Source organism: Prinia subflava (genome assembly GCF_021018805.1).
Source record: "Prinia subflava isolate CZ2003 ecotype Zambia chromosome W unlocalized genomic scaffold, Cam_Psub_1.2 scaffold_39_NEW, whole genome shotgun sequence".
Taxonomy (NCBI): Eukaryota; Metazoa; Chordata; class Aves; order Passeriformes; family Cisticolidae; genus Prinia; species Prinia subflava.
Window position 1 is genome coordinate 2,046,588 of NW_026960613.1, and position 17,264 is coordinate 2,063,851.

Genomic DNA, 17,264 nt, shown 5'->3' on the forward strand with positions numbered 1-17,264 from the left:
GCCATCATCAGCGAAGCAAGAGATACCTGCTACCAGGCTCTTTAAGTTGGTGCTTCCTGACAAATTGAAGCAGGGAAGAGACAGACTGCCAAACCAATTTCTTCTGTTAACTTGGGCTGAGACAACAACGAAAAACAACCTTGAACACACCAGGGAAGCATGCATACAGATAGGCTCCACCAGACTGAGGAGTGCTCAGACAGCACGAGACATGGAGTTTACAGGGACAGCACAAACTACACTGTACCAGGCACACACAAAAGAGTGTTGTAGGATCTTTATTATTTTTTATAATTTTTGTGGGTTTTTTTTTTGATACAGGCTAGCATTGTATTCTTTACTAAAGCTGCTGATTCTGCCACATAAACTAGAACAGAAATTTCTCAGAAATTAAGTCAGTTCCCCTCCTTGTTAATTCACTGCCTCCCAACTGAACACCACTGGATTTGTGTTTGCAGAAAATATTCGCTGTACAAAGTCTGGTATGCAGCTACACTGTTCTGACTGAAGAATGAAGAAGCTAAGAGTCCACTGAACATTGGATTTTTTTGCTGTACAGTGTGGCCTGATGTGGAGCTGGTCCATCAAGCTGAGAGTTAACCATAGAGATCGTCGTCATTGTCTTCGCTGTACACGTTGACCCCGCTGCCACCTCCTGTGCCTTGGCTCGGGCCAGCACCACCCTGGTTGCCTGATGGGAACCTGCATGCAGCAGTGCAGGACAGGAGAGAAGAGATGCTGTTCAAAAGCCTCCTTGGAGCTCAGCAACATCCCCTCCCTCCGTGCCAAACCCCAGTGACAAGTAGGACAGGCAGGAGGAATGGGATGAAACCTTACAGCAGATCATACAAAAGGCTTATGTGACTTCTGGCTACTTGTCCTGGGTACCCCAAAATGTTATTGTATTCCATATCTATCTGTGCCCAAAAATTGTTACTGTCTCTTTAAGACCCCGTAGCCAGAAATGGAACTGCAGGGCTAGGGGATGCCTGGGATTTTTGAGGTCGAGGCATGAAGGCAAAGCTCTCCCTTGCCTCTACTAGCAACAGTAGCAACACGAGAAGCTGCATTTTGCAATCAAAAACTATTTCAGAGTGAATTTTGCCAGTCGGGGTTGGGCCACTGCTCTTTGGTGCTCAAAAGTCTTTTTTTTTTTCTCCCCCATCAATCAGAACAGAGACCCGAGACAGCAGCACCAACACCGGTGGCTTGGAGGCTGCAGTGCTGACACTGGCTGGATCCAGCCGGCCGAGGAAGAGGCAGGGAGAGAGAGGAAGCCTGCTGAGCCACCATGAGAGTGTGTCAGCTCCCTGGCAGCACTGACTCTTTTTGGACAGAAATATTTTTCCAGGTTTTGTTTTCCCCTGCTCTGGTTGTTCATTTTTGGGAGGAGAGGGAGCTTTGGAACTGTGGAGGCTTGTTTGCCACGTTGATTCCTTTGTTCTCTCTCTCAAATGCATGGCCCAGAAAGAGGACTCTCCGCCATTTTGTCATTGTTCAACAGGACAATTAGGGGGACTTCCTCTGCATTTATGGGTGGAGATTAAACCGTTCTGCCTTTGTTTCCCCACATGTGGTTGTCTGTGGAGGGCACCATCTTCAGGGGGTTTACTCTGCCATTTTGAGTTTCTCTTTCTTCCTGGGGACTCTGTGAGATTTAGCAACTTTATAACTAGTGATTATCACTGTTATTTTTTGCCTGTTGCTGTTTTGTTATTTTAGTAAACTTTTATTTTTTCACTTATATCTACTCATGTTTGTCTCTCCTTAGTGGTAGAAAAGGATTATTTAAAGCTATAAGGGGAGGTAACTAATTTTAGAGTGTCCCCCTTAAATTGTCTTAAACCAAGACACTTGTGTTAAAGGAAAAAGGGTTGTTGGACTTCAGGAGTACTAACAGAGCAGCTACAACCAACCTGCAGCACAGCCTACACCTGCCACACACAGCTTGCTGCTGTACATGCTGGGGAAAATGGGAAAATGCAGTGGAAGAGGGAATTTGTTACCCAGAATCCAGCAGAAAGCTGCCTCAGTGCCCTGTTCTGGGGCTAACTGAACCACACTGCCCTTTTCATGTTTACCTGAAGCTGCCAAAGCCACGGCTCTGCTGTAGTGTCTGTGCAAACATCTCATATTTCCTGATGTCATTGTCACTGACAGAGCGGCGAGCAAAGCGCATGGCCTCCTCAAAGTGATCCCTGCGTATCTCGGGAACCGGGTCGTCCTCCTCCACCTCCTGCAGCAGGACAGAGGGACCACGTGAGCTGCATGCCCAAGCTCGGTGGCCCAACAGCCACCCACAGTCTCCCACTAGATCAGGAGGCTCTAACACCCACCAAAGCTGGAGCTGGAGAGAGACACTGTGGCAGACTAAGTCAGGGCTGCAGCAGGGGCTGGCCTTCTGAGCAATGCTGACAGTGAGGCACCCCAGGAGGGCCTCATGCTCCTAATTCCATGCTCTCTGCTGAGACCCCACTCATCCCCAACCGATGATTATGAAGAGGAATGCATCCTGCTTCACCCACAGGCAGAGGTGGGCTGCCTGTGGTCATAAGTGGGGAAAGCTCAGAGTATCCCACTCACCATGGCAGAAGGGTTGGTCTGCCTCTCACGTTCTCGCCTGATCTCACTCTCGATGGATTCACGGATGGCCAGTTTGCAGGCACGCTGGCAAATTTCTGTCAGGTCAGCTCCCGAAAAGCCATTGGTCATCTTAGCTAGGAAATCCAGGTCAACGTCCTAGTAGAAAAAACCCCAAACAAAACAACAACAACAAAACAAAACAAAAAACATCTTGCAAGAGAGGCCTGTCCTTTATACCTTACATCCTCAGGTGACAAAAAAATGTCTTTAGATCTCATGGTATAAAGGTGCTGCCTCAACTTCGGCCAACTTTGAAAAGATGAGCTGTGAGGGTTCTTGATTTTGGGAAAAGTTAACCACATATAAAGGCAGGCCATACTCCCCACACACCCAGCAAGACCCTGGGAAGCAGCTGTAAATCACAGAATGGTTTGGGTTGGAAGGAACCTCAAAGATCATCTAGTTCCATCCCTCCTGCCATGGGCAGGGACACCTTCCACTAGATCAGGCTGCTCAGAGCCCAATCCAGTCTGGCCTTGAACACTTCCAGGGATGGGGCATCCACAGCTTCTCTGGGCAACCTGTGCCAGGGCCTCACCACCCTCACAGTAAAAAATTTCTTCCCAGTATCCCATCTAACTCTGCCCTCTTTCAGTTTGAAGCCATTCACCCTTGTCCCATCACTACACACCCTGACAAAGAATCCCTCCCCATCTTTCCTGTAAGCCCCCCTTTAGGTGTTGGAAGGCTGCAATGAAGTCTCCCCAGATCCTTCTCCAGGCTGAACAGCCTTAGGTCTCTCAGCGTGTCTTCATAGCAGAGGAGCTCCAGTGCCCCGAGTATTTTCATGGCCTCCTCTGGACTCGCTCCAACAAGTCCATGTCCTTCCTATGCTGGGGGCCCCAGAGCTGGACACAGTACTGCAGGTGGGGTATCATGAGAGTGGAGTAAAGGGGAAAAATGCCTTTGCATTGTTTACTCTCAAGAAGAGGCAGGTTGTCTTGTGAATTTAGGATATGATTTACTCTGGTCTCAGCATTAGGAGTCAAATGAAATACTGTCAGACTAGAAAAAGAATGACACACAGGCAGACCAAGACAACCAATGTTCTGCTCCTTCCCTTCAACTGAGGGAGTAGTACTGCAACCTCCTTTGAAGCTTTCCTTCCCAACAGCACCCAAAAATGTAAGCCTGGCATAAAATAGCTTGAGCTCTCACTTGACATCTGCTTTTCTCTGAATTACTATCAGTTTCATTATTGCCTGCTCCCTATGCAAGGAAATTGCAACAATTCAGCAACAATTAACTTCAGTAGTTCCTCTTCAGTTTCCATTTCCTACCTGTTTTCTACATTTACTTTTCTTTCAGAGTACAAGAATCTTTTCCATCTTGCCATAACAGGCTTTCCTGTTCCTACACTGTGGGCAGAACTCCACTGTGATAAAGACCTGCTCTGCTTACACACCAACACCTACCTTCATTAATATCTACTCTCAGAACTCAAGCCTCCCCCTACTTCTTCACTTCCATCCTTCAAGGACTGAAGGTTTCCCAGCTCTGGATTGCATGGAGCAGTCACCAGCCCTCTGCTCTATCTCCAGCTTGTGAGGAGCATGTGCAGCTTACAGCAAACCAAAGCCAGACACAGTCAAAGCACAGCTCCTACCTTGGCAACTGGTGATTTCCTCAGATTGGCTTTAAGAATTGCAACCCGGGACTTCTCGTCAGGCAGAGGGATGTAGATGAGCTGATCCAGGCGGCCGGGGCGCAGGATGGCTGGGTCAATGATATCTGGCCTGTTGGTGGCACCAATGATGAAGACATTTTTCTTGGTGGACATGCCATCCATCTCAGTGAGAATCTGGTTGATGACACGATCTGCAGCACCACCACCATCACCGATATTCCCACCTCGGGCCTTGGCAATGGAGTCCAGCTCATCAAAGAAGAGCACACATGGGGCTGCTTGGCGGGCCTGCAAAAAGAAAATGGGAACAATTACTCCATGTTAAAACCACTAGGCAAGGAACACGCTGACTTCACACTAAGCCTACCCTTCATTTAAAGCAGCTTAGAGGAGTACACCAGAGCTCTGATGCCACAAGGACAGCTTGAAGGAGTTGCTATGGAACAATCTCCTGCCACACAGTCAATTAAATTCTCCTGAACAACAAGCTGCATTTCCCCAAAGCTAAGAGCACTGTGAACCAGGCAGAAGGGTGGTAGCTCTAATGCCTAGAGGAAAAGCTAGAGCCAATTTGCCTGGACCATGTTGCAGCAGCCCTCTTGTTAGAGGGTAGAAATGAGCCAAGACACAGACTGCTTGTTTATCACAGCATGAAAAGGGTCCTGGTTTATTCCTCTTTACAGCTTAGCCATCCTGATTATTCACTGATTCTGGCTGCAGCAAGCTCCTACTGTAGGTTTCCCTTGCAGCCTCTGACTGCTGGTTATTTCCTGCTAAACTATGGTTCCATGTATTAGTTTGCAGACTCTGATTGCAGGCTTTTACCTAGCTAGACTACAACCATAGATTCCAACAACAGACTCTAACTGCAGACCCAGACTGACCTCACAACAGTGATTCTCTCTCCCCAGGATCCTTCTTCTTCATGATCCTCTTGTTCCCTCCTCCTCAAGGTTTCTCCTCCCACACCAGCTAACCCACTCTTTTTTATCACACTTATCTTTATTGGATATAGCTGTGACTCATCAGGAGCGAGGCTGAATTGGGTAATTAACACAGCTGTTACTTATCAGGGACAAGGTCACTTGTATTCCCTTCTCCTACAGACCAGATTTCCCTTTAGGATCTGGGGACATCAATTGGTTATTTAGCGTCTTGGGGCGACTTTATGATACTGTATCCCCTATCATCTGCTTTATGCCCAGGAATGGGTCCTGTAACTTTCAGCTGGGTCTGAGAGAAGGGGGGGCAGGTGGAGGAATTCTTTTGGTGGTCTGTGTTCAAACACACATCCTCCACTATGTTCTCTCAGCTATACTGTGCAGCATGAAGAGAGAGTGTATCATTGCTTTTAGCTAGCTTCTTTTTTGTTGGCTGAGGCAAGCTTTCCCGGGACTGCATACAGCTTCTCTGTTGACTTCTGTGGCTTCTTCTGGAACTGTTCAGCTTTGCTCTGGTCCGAGAACAGACCATCACTGGGAGGTGGTGGGGAAGCCCTGGGATGCCACATTCCGACTCCAGACCTCAGGAGGAGCCGAGCCACACCTACGGAAAGAACTCTGAATCCACCAGCTTTCTCTCCAGCGAGAAGGTTTTAATATTTAGCATTATTTTTTTCCTGTGCCTGCCTGCACTCTGTGAGTGTGTGTTAAATAAACAGTTTTTTTCACTTTCCTCCAAGAAATTCCTTTCGTATCAGTGGTAGGGGAGTATGGTGGTTTGAAATAGCTGGGTTTTAGTTGAGGGAAAAAACCATCAGGCATGGAAGTAATTCTCTCTGTAAAGAACATTACAGCTTCCTTTGTGCCTGGCAAAACCAATCACTGCCTGGCTTTGAGAACTGATACACCAATTAGCCAATTACAGAAGCTAGAACCGCCTCTATGAATACCATATTTAAGAAAGGAGAAACCGCAAAAAGTTCTCTCTTATTTCCTGCTTTCTGCAAAAGAGTGGAGGCCCTCTTCCCCCTTCCCCCCCCCCCCCTTCTTGGTAAGGCTGGGCCAGAGGTGGGGAAGACCTGGCCGCAGTGTGGCTGCTGAAATCCTGCCGCTGCTGAGCTCCACCCACAGTCATTGGGCTGGACCAGCTCTGCTGGGCTCCAGGCCAGGCTGGGCCGGTTTCAGCCACAAGCTGTTGAGCCATCCTGCCGGGGGCTGTCCTGGTGCTATGGGGCACCATGCAGCTGAGATCAGTGAGCAGCTCTGCAGTCTGTGCAGGAAGTGGCCCCACAGCTGGAATTGAGAGTGGCCGGGGCCAGAAAACAGCCATGCGGCCAGAGCAGCTGCTGCCATCCTAGCCCAGCCAGCGAGAGACTTTGCGTGCCTGTCTGCTTCTAATCAGCCACACTGCAGACAAAAGGACAGAAAACAGTGTCCGGCTTGTGCAGAGCCAGGGAAGATCACATGACCAGCAGCAAGAGGCAGAACACTCAATTCCCTGATGCAGGGCCTGGATGAGATTAACCCTTTCAGTGCTGTAAAATACCACTTGAGAACAGATAAAACCTACAGATGCCAATCTTCTCCTGAGTCAGAGAAAAGGAAAGGTGAAGGCATGTGAAGAAAACAACAGGGTGACACCAAGGTCAGTGAAGAAGGAGGGGCCAAAGTCCAGAAGAAAGAAAGATAGATGATGCTCCGCTTTCGGAGCTGAAAACCTTTTGTAAGCTGAGGGGAGAATATAATACACCAGACTATTTCCCTGTAATTCATAAAGCACATGGGGGGATGCAGCGTTCATCCACAGCTCAGAAGAGAACTAGAAAATATAGATGTTGAAAGAAGCTGTGATCTGACTTGAACAGAGAGAGAGAGAGAACCTTTGCTTTCAGAGACAGAAGAGAACCTTTGCTTTCAGAAATAGAAGAGAATTTTTACTTTCAGAGACAGGAGAACTTTTGCTTCTATAGTAGAACAGGTCATCCTTAAAATTATACCCCGTTAGCCAAAATGGCCCTCAAGAGCAGTTGTGGGAAAAATTGTAGGTTGATGGGAGGGACTTTCATGAAGCAAACAAGTTTTTACCGGGCAGACTGTTTAACTGTGAACTTAAAACCACGAGTAAACTCTCTTGTGGCATGGCAAAAGAGATTCCTATCCTTAAATGAACTGAAGAGAGATTCTTTTTTAGAAGTGGTAAACTGACTGATAATCACAGGTTTTGTCTCTTTACATAGTCAGTGAGAGGGAAAGAGGGGCTGGGGGGAGAAAAATGTTTTAAAGGTTTATTTAGTTCTTATCATTCTTCTTTTAGTTCTGTTAATAAAATTTTGAGCCTGTTTTGCCCCTAAAGCATTTTCTCCTAATCCTTATCTCAATCCCACAAGCTTTAGTTTAACTTTTTTTTCCCTCCTCTGCCCCAATTATAGCAGAGGAAGATGAGCAGATGATTTTCGTGAATGCACTGGCATTTGGCCAGCGGTCAACCCACTACAGGGAGGGACTGCCAAAACCTGCTTTCTTCAGAGGAGATGTTCCTTTCAGGACATTTCCTCCTAAACTTGTCTCAAACTGAGACATTTAGGCACTTGAGTATCAGTAGATTATGTTATAAATAACTCTGTAGTTGTTGGCTTTTGCTATTCTGTATTGGCTTTTGCAAATTATTATTAATCACGACTATTTTGATATAGTACAGTTTGTAATCACTTTTAACTGCTTTTGATATAGTATAATTTGTCAGCTTTTTGTGGCTAATGCCCTGGCCCCTGTGTAGCTCATATCCTCAGAACATCATTTATGGATATTTTAGTTTGTGGACAGTGTGATAAACACATAGTTTTGGCTTTTGCAAATATTAAAGTGGATGCTATGTGTTGTGCATTATAATGTTAACTTTTGCAGAAGTAGCTGTAGTTGTGAAATAATAACTAATGCCTTTATTTTTGTAACTAACTGACAATAATGAAAATAACTCAGATATATTTGTGAAATAGCTGATGTTGATTTAAAGTACTTGTGGTTATCTTGCAATAACAGAAATAGCTAAAACCATCTGCATGGTCAGATAAAATTTGAGGAATGATGTGATGAGGACCCCTGCTACTGACCCTTCAACTATCAATAACTGGCGCCTGCTGAAACCATGGAACAGGGGGCCGTTGTGAGGAACTGACACACGACCCTCAAAACCACATCCATGATTAGTGCATGTACTCTAAAAAGGCGAGTCAGGGGTTGAAACAAGCTAAAGAATTCCCGGAACATGTAAACAAGTTCAAAGAAATGTCTGAATATGTATAATCTTTATGAATATGTATTTGACGAATACAATAGAAAAAGTATATAATAAGAGTTGCTATGGTTAGCCAGTGTGCCTCTGGCCATCACCAAGCACCCAGCGCTGTTACTTTTGCTTTATTGATTTCTCCCTTATTATTCCTTATTAAACTTTAAAAAATTTTCAAGAGCGGGGTTCTTTTTTCACAGGTAAGAAATATCAAATGGAAGGGGGAAATCCAATCTGTCTTCAACTACCTAATATGTAGAGTTATAGGGAAAAGGGAGCTATATCCTTCTTCAAAATGCACAGCATAAGGATGAAAGACCAGAGACACAAATGGCTGCAAAGAAAATTCCAGTTAGAAATAAGGGGGGGAAAAACTTCACAATGTCAGAGCTCAAACACTAGCACAGGGCCCAGACAGGTCAGGGATTCTCCATCCTTAGCACATGTCCAGAACACAAGGCCCTTGAGGCCCTTGTTGGAGGTTAGGATTTTTCCTTTTTTTTTCCTCTCTCTCATGGGATTTTGTCCCATTTATTGCTAAGAGACAATAACTACCGATACTTAAGAGACACAAAATATGTGGCTGGGAGGAAGAGGAGGGGGAAGGGTGCAGCTGGCTACTCTCTTACCTGAGGGGTTTTCTCTTTGGAAGGGCAAAGATACCCAGAGGTTCTGGTCTGGGGGTGAGGGGCTGGGCTCAGCTCCTCTCCCTCTCTTTCGGGATCAGTCAAGCTGCTGCTATCACTGCCACTGTGGAGTCCAGCCCGTTACTGTTCTCTCCTACTGTAAGTGAGGCTTTTGCTTGTTGCAAGAGCGACTGTTGCACTGAGATCTTATTAACACCCTACCTCACTGGAAAGGCCCCTCACCATCTACTTGGGTGCCTCAGCGGAAAACCCGAGATCCTAAGCCCCTCTCTCTCCAAGGGAGCCTCTCCTGGCTGTGTTTGGGAGCTGGGCTGCCGCTGCCCAGCCCCGCCGTTTTTCTGCCACTGCTTCAGGGTTTTCGCTACACTGTAACACATCACTGTGCTTACTGGGACACCCCGTGGCTCCTGCTACAGCTATGGAGTTTCTGATACATTTTGTTTGCTACCCCAGGTCTGCTAGCTTCTGCTGTTCCAGCTTGCTGCTCCCAAGGTTCCTGCTACAGCTCATTTCACTATCCGGAGGGACACCGGGACCGACTGCTCCTGCGTGAGTTGGTAAAGGAAGCCCCTTTTCCATCTCTTCCGCTGGCTGTGCCTGCCATTACCCACATGAGAGAGCTGAGCTCATGCCACAGCACGATAATTACTTCTGTGCCTGCAGCTGCCAGTGAATCATTGCACCTGCCCTGCCTAGCCGGGAGTCAACAGCGCCCCTGCCAGCTGTGACCATAACTATACCAAAAGGGGAAAGTGCTTGACAGCCAAGAGAAGGCTGTTACTAGGTTTCTGGTTTTGTTTGTTGTTGCTGCCATTGTTGTTGTTTGGTTGCCTTGTTATACATACACATACTAGTAAAGAACTGTTATTCTTTTTCTCATATCTTTGCCTGAGAGCCCCTTAATTTCGAAGTTATAATATTTCGGAGGGAAGGGGGTCATATTTTCCATTCCAGGGGAGGTTCTCGCCTTCCTTGGCAGACACCTGTCTTTCAAACCAAGACAGCCCTGAGCAATCTGATTGAATTTCCAAGCTACCTCCCTGCTCTGGACAAACAGCTGGACCAGATAACCTGAGGTTCCCTCTCAACCTAAATTTTTCTCTCTCACTCTCTTTCCAATTTTACTCTTTCATCACTTTCCCTGACTACAGGAGTGAGGATTCCCAAGATAATCCATGCAGATAACCTCCTGGGACAGGAGGTCACACTATCTACAGGGAAACTGGGCAGTGGAAGTGAGCTCCTTTGCAAGCCATATATATTGCAGGACAAGAATAGAATAGAATAGAATAGAATAGAATAGAATAGAACAGAATAAATTGAATAATTTCAGTTTGAAGTGACCTATAATGATCATTTATTCCAACTGCAGAAAAAGAAGAACCCATAACATGTTTTAAAAATCTGTAGAAGGTGATGGCTAATGAGGTGTTGAAATAATTTTTCAGGGATGCAGAGAATATCTATGCCATCCTAATGCTAGCCTCACTGCTAAGACACTGGGGCATTTATAATCCTGTAACAACAGATACAAATTCCAGTAGGAGAAAACCATCTAAATAGCTATACTGCCAAAGAGAATTCATACCCTATCAGAAAAGCAGCCTCTGCTCTCAGTGCAAGCAGGGAAAACAAAACACACAAACAAGAACCAGGCCAGTAAGATGAGTGCAGTAGAGGGTTTGGGAGTACCTCAGCACAAACATAGCACAAGGAACAGAATAAACACTTACTTTGTCAAAGATCTCACGCACGTTGGCTTCAGACTCACCAAACCACATGGTGAGCAATTCCGGCCCCTTGATGGAAATGAAGTTTGCCTGGCATTCATTAGCAATGGCTTTGGCCAGGAGTGTCTTACCACAACCAGGTGGCCCATAGAACAGAACCCCTTTTGATGGGGTCATGCCAAATTTGAGGAATTTGTCCGGGTGTTCCACAGGATACTGAAAGAGAACAAAACAAACAAATAAAAACCTCTCACTATAAGCCAGAAAAGGACTATATCTTAGAATCACATAATTGTTTGGGTTGGAAGGGACCTTCAAAAATCATCTAGTCTATGGGCAGGGACACCTTCCACTAGACCAGTTTTGTTTCTGCTTCTACCAGAAGCACTACCTGAGATGACTTGTGCAAAGCATTTGACAGTGTCCTGCATGACACCCTAGGCTCTAAACTAGAAAGACTGGGATTTGATGGGTGGACCACTCAGTGGATAAGGAATTGGCTGGATGGTCACACTCAGAGTTGCAGTCAACAGCTCTATGTCTAAGTGAAGATCAGTGAAAAGTGGTGTCCTCAGGGGTCAGTGTTGGGACTAGCACTATTTACCATCTGTGTCAGTGACATGGACAGTGGGATTGAGTGCACCCTCAGCAAGTTTGTCAATGACACCGAGCTGTGTGGTGTGATCAACACGATGGAGGGAAGGAATGGCATCCAGAGGGACCTGGACATGCTTGAGAGGTAGATCTGTGAGAACCTCATAAAGTTCAACAAGGCCAAGTGCAAGGTCTTGCACCTGGGTCGGGGCAATATCAAGCACAAGTACAGGCTGGGCAGAGAATGCATTGAGAGCAGCCCTGCTGAGAAGGACTTGGGAGTGGTGGTTGATGAGAAGTTTAAGACAAGCTGGCAATCTGCAGTCGCAGCCTAGAAACAGTGTCCTGGGCTGCATCAAAGCATGGCTAGCACGTTAAGGGAGCAAACAGCTCTTGTGCAGGCACATCCTGCAGCAGAGCAGGAGATTGCAACAAACAGTGAGTTTCTAAAGGCAGGGTAACCCCAGGAGGGCATCAAGACCCATGTGGAGCTTGAACAAGAGAAGGTGACTCAGGATGGGCAGGGCCAGGAGTGACAGCAGCTGATTTAAGCTCAGTCTGTCACTTACAGAGGTGAACAGCTGAGGTGCAGGAGCCCCCAGAGAGCATGAGAGACCAGGAGCACAGCAGAGGGGGTAAACAGGACATGGCATGTCAGCCAAGGTGGGGTGCAGCAGTTTGCACTGCACTTGACAAAGAAGGGCTCCTCTCCATAGGAGGGTGTCCTGGTTTAGGGCAAATTTGGGAGGAAACTTCTGAATAGGGTCCTTCTGGAAAGCAAACCCAAAAGGTCTCTCTTTTTAGCCGGACCGGGAAAAGAACTTCCTCGGAGAAAAGTGGAAAAAACTATTTATTTAACAAACAAAATGCCTACAAGCATAAAGAATGAATAATATGAAACAATAAAACTTCTTGCTGCTCTGAAGAGAGATGGCAAACTTGAAAAAATCTTTGCCGTGGGTGGCTCAGCTTATTCAGTTTTTTATCAGTCTCAGTCCTTTTGGAGGTTCAGGTCCGGTTGGCTGCAGGTGTGAGCTCTTGGTGCTCTTCTGGGGTTTTCAGTCCAGAGTAGATTTAAAGAGTCCCAAGAAAAAGGAAAAAAAAAAAAAAGTCCAGGAAACTTCTCTGCCTTAGCTAGCTAAACTAAATAAAAAGCAAAAAAAGATTTCTGTCTTAGCTGCCGGTCTGTGCTTCAGACGAACACAGTGTGGAAAGGAATGTGCAGGAGTGAGAGCTGTTTCCAAAACAAACTTGGCACTTCTTCGTTCCTTGCTTTGCTCTCAGAGCCAGGCTCACAGAATCCCGGTTGGGGAACAGTGATCACGAAATTATAGAATTCTTGATAACTGGTGAAGTCAGGAGGAATATCAATAAGACTTCTAGACTGGACTTTCAGAGGGCAGACTTTGGCCTATTTAGGAGGATTATCCAAAGAGTTCCTTGGAAAGCAGTCCTTAAAAACACAGGAGTTCAGGAAAGGTGGACATGCTTCAAAACAGAGATCTTGAGGGCAGAGGAACAGACTGTCCCTGTGTGCTGAAAGAGAAGTCCAGGAGGCAAACATCCAGCCTGGCTGGGCATGGAGGTTTTGAAGGAACTTAGGAACAAAAAGAGGATGTATCATTTTTGGAAGGAAGGTCAGGTCTCTTGGGAAATATTTAAGGGGGCTACTAGAATATGTAGGAAAAGAATTATGGAAGCCAAAGCTCAGTTTGAACTCAGAATGGCAACTTCTATAAAGGATAATAAGAAATGTTTTTACAAATATATTAATGATAAAAGGAGGGGTAAGACCAACCTTTGTCCTTTATTAGATGCAGGAGGGAACTTAGTTACTGCAGATGAGGAGAAGGCAGAGGTGCTTAACGCCTTCTTTGCCTCAGTTTTTAGTGAGAAGACCAGCCTTCAGGACAATTGTCCTCTTGAGTTGGTAAATGGTGTCAGGGAGCTGAATGGTCCCCCTGTTATCCAGGAGGAGGCAGTCAGAGAACTGCTGAGATGTTTGGATATTCATAAATCTATGGGACCAGATGGGATCCATCCCAGGGTGATGAGGGAGCTGGCAGATAAGCTTGCAAAGCCACTCTCCATCATTCACCAACAGTCCTGGTTCACTGGTGAGATTCCAGATGACTGGAAGCTGGCCAATGTGACACCTATCCACAAAGGGGGTAGGAAAGAGGATCCTGGTAATTATAGGCCAGTTAGCCTGACCTCAGTCCCTGGTAAGGTTATGGAGCAGTTTATATTGAGTATTACCATGCAGCACTTATAGCATGGCCAGGATATCAGACCCAGCCACCATGGGTTTAGGAGGGGTAGGTCATGTTTGACCAACCTGATTTCCTTTTATGACTAAGTCACCCGCCTGGTGGATGCAGGGAAAGCTGTGGATGTTGTCTATTTGGACTTCAGCAAGGCCTTTGACACTGTCTCCCACAGCATACTCCTGGAAAAACAGGCAGCCTGCAGCTTGGAAAGAGCACTCTGTGCTGGATTAGGAACTGGCTGGATGGCCGAGCCCAGAGAGTGGTGGTGAACGGTGCTGCATCCAGCTGGTGGCCAGTGACCAGTGGTGTCCCTCAGGGATCTGTGCTGGGGCCTGTTTTATTCAATATCTTCATTGATGACATGGATGAGGGGATTGAGTCTTTCATTAGTAAATTTGCAGATGACACTAAGCTGGGAGCATGTGTCGATCTGCTGGAAGGTAGGAGGGTTCTGCAGAGAGACCTGGAATGGTTGAATGAATGGGCAGAGTCCAATGGGATGAAGTTTAGTAAGTCCAAGTGCCGGGTACTGCATTTTGGCAACAAAACCCCCCTGCAGCGCTATAGGCTGGGGACGATGTGGCTGGACAGTGACCAGGCAGAGAAGGACCTGGGGGTACTGGTCAACAGCCAGCTGAACATGAGCCAGCAGTGTACCCTGGTGGCCAAGAAGGCCAATGGCCTCCTGGCCTGTATCAGGAACACTGTGGCCAGCAGGAGCAGGGAGGTCATTCTTCCCCTGTACACGGCACTGGTGAGGCCGCACCTTGAGTACTGTGTCTAGTTCTGGGCCCCTCAGTTTAAGAAGGATGTTGAGATGCTTGAGCACATCCAGAGGAGGGCAATGAAGCTGGTGAGGGGCTTGGAACACAAGCCTTATGAGGAACAGCTGAGGGAGCTGGGGTTGTTCAGCCTGGAGAAAAGGAGACCCAGAGGTGACCTTATTGCTCTCTACAACTTCCTGAAAGGTGGTTGTTGTCAGGTGGGGGTCGGTCTCTTTCTCCAGGCAACAACTGACAGAACGAGAGGAGACAGTCTCAAGCTGCGTCAAGGAAAATATAAGTTGGATATTAGGAAGAAGTTTTTCACAGAGAGAGTAATAAAGTACTGGAATGGCCTGCCTGGGGAGGTGGTGGAGTCGCCATCCCTGGATGTGTTTAAAAAAAGACTGGATGTGGCACTCAGTGCCATGGTTTAGTTGAGGTGTTAGGGCATGGCTTGGACTCAATGATCTTGAAGGTCTCTTCCAACCTACTAATTCTGTGATTCCGTGTGATTAAAGGCACAGAACTCAATATACAGCACAGACAGAACAGACGATTGGTGATACAAGCATCATGAAGTCACTTTAGGACATTTCACTCTTTATCTCTATATCGTTAACTTACTACTAAAACTAAATAAATTCTAACTCTACATACACACACTTCATACATGCATATATATACACAGTATACAACTATATACAGACAGTGGCAGTGACATTTAGCAAACAATGATATTTACACATGGTTCTCAACCAACAATCATATCTCTCTGAGGTACACATCGTGTTGTTCTATCTTTCTGCATTATCTATTATGTGCAACTTGGTTTCTGAGCAAAGACAATCCCACAGATGGGTTTGTCTGTACCTGAGGCAGATCTGATCTAAACTGTCTCTTTTAACAAACTTTTTACATGTACTACTGGGACTTTATCTCCATCTACTGTAGGTAGGAGCTCAGACTGGGCAGGGCTTGCTCCGTTGGTGGAACCTCGGGTGTTCACTAACTAGGTGACTTTTGCTAAATGTTGCTCTTCATTTTTGAAAGATCTTTCACCTAATGCTTTTAAGGTAGTCTTTAACAGTCCATTGTATCTCTCTACTTTCTCAGCAGCTGGTGCATGGTAGGGGATATGGTACACCTACTCAATGCCATGTTCTCTAGCTCAGGTGTCGATAAGGCTATTTTTGAAATGAGTCTTATTGTCTGACAATCTTTTTAGGGGTACTATGCTTCTAAAGAACTTGTTTTTAAGGCTTAGAATGGTGTTACAGGCTGTAGCGTGAGGCACAGGGTAGATTTCTAGTCATCCTGTGGTGGCTTTTACTATTGTGAGTACATAGCGCTTACTTTGGCATGTCTGGGGCAGTGTAATATAATCAATCTGCTAGGCTTCTTTATACTTATACTTGGACTACTGTCTACCATACTATAGGGGCTTCACCCGCTTGGCCTGCTTGATCGCAGCACGTCAAAGTCATGGATAACTTGAGAAATGCTGTCCATGGTTAGATCTACTTCTTGGTCTTGTGCTTACTCATGGGTGGCATTTCTACCTTGATGACTTGAGGCATCATGGGCCCATCGAGCTAGGAACAACTCTCTCTTGTGTTGTCAATCTACGTCTATTTTTGACACTTCTATCTTGGCAGCCTGATCTACTTGCTTGTTGTTTTGGTGCTCTTTATTAGCTCTACTCTTGGGGACATGGGCATCTACATGGCGGACTTTCACAGGTAGTTTCTTTACTCTAGTAGCGATATTTTTCTACTTAGCAGCAGCTCAGATTGGTTTTCTCTTACACTGCCAGTTGGCTTTTTTTTTACTTCTCTAGCTATTTTTAAAGAGCATTGGCTACTATCCATGAATCAGTGTAGAGGTAGAGCTTTGGCCACTTCTCTATTTCAGCAATGTCTAGGGCCAATTGGACGGCTTTGAGTTCAGTGAATTGGCTTGATCTAGTTTCTCTTTTAGTGGGTTGTACAACCTGTGGTGTGGGGCTCTATATGGCTGCTTTTTACTTTTGTTTTATCTCTACGATGCGACAGGAACTATCTGTAAAAAGAGCATAGTGTGTTTCTTCTTCTGGCAATTGGTTGTATGGTGGAGCTTCTTCAGCACGTGTCACTTGCTCTTATACTTCTTCATTATTGAGACTAAAGTTTTCACTTTCAGGCCAATTTGTAATTATTTCTAAAATCTCAGGGAAATTCGGGTTTCTAATACGGACGCGCTTTGTGATGAGAGCAATCCATTTGCTCCATGCGGCATTGGTGGCATGTTGGCTAGAGGGAACTTCTGCTTTGAACATCTACTCCAGCACTGGTAGTTGGGGTGCCAGGAGGAGTTGTGCTTCTGTGCTAATTACTTCTGAGGTGGCTTGAACTCTTTCATAGGCAGCTAAGATTTCTTTCTCTGTTGGAGCGTAGTTGGCTTCAGACTTTCTGTAACTTTGACTCTAGAATCTCAGTGGTCGGCTTTGAGTATCACCAGGCACTTTCTGCCAAAGGCTCTAGGACAGACTATGGCTCCTGGCTGCAGAGCAGAGCATGTTTTTCACATCTGGTCTTGTCCTGACTGGGCCAAGGGCCACTGCATGAGCGATTTCTTGCTTGATCTGGGCAAAGGCATGTTGCTGTTCGGGGCTCTAGTGGAAATCGTTCATCTTACGGGTAACCAGGTAGAGGGCTCACAATCTGGCTGTACTCAGGAATGTGCATTCTCTAAAAGCCTATGGCGCTTAGGAAAGCTTGTGT

The 17,264-nt window shown here is 46.1% G+C and overlaps 1 protein-coding gene across 2 annotated transcripts in view; it reads right to left on the minus strand.

Annotated features, from left to right (window-relative positions):
- Window positions 1-262: 262 nt before the first annotated feature.
- Window positions 263-17,264, minus strand: part of LOC134565204 (transitional endoplasmic reticulum ATPase-like) — a 51,902-nt gene continuing 34,900 nt past the window's right edge. For both annotated transcript variants that reach the window (XM_063424690.1, XM_063424691.1), the window contains exons 13-17: window positions 10,881-11,093; window positions 4,250-4,558; window positions 2,584-2,739; window positions 2,082-2,236; window positions 263-702 (exon numbers count right to left, since the gene is read on the minus strand). In XM_063424690.1, coding sequence (XP_063280760.1) covers window positions 597-702; window positions 2,082-2,236; window positions 2,584-2,739; window positions 4,250-4,558; window positions 10,881-11,093 — 939 coding nt within the window. In that variant the 3' untranslated portion in view covers window positions 263-596. The remainder of the gene's footprint in view (window positions 703-2,081; window positions 2,237-2,583; window positions 2,740-4,249; window positions 4,559-10,880; window positions 11,094-17,264) is intronic.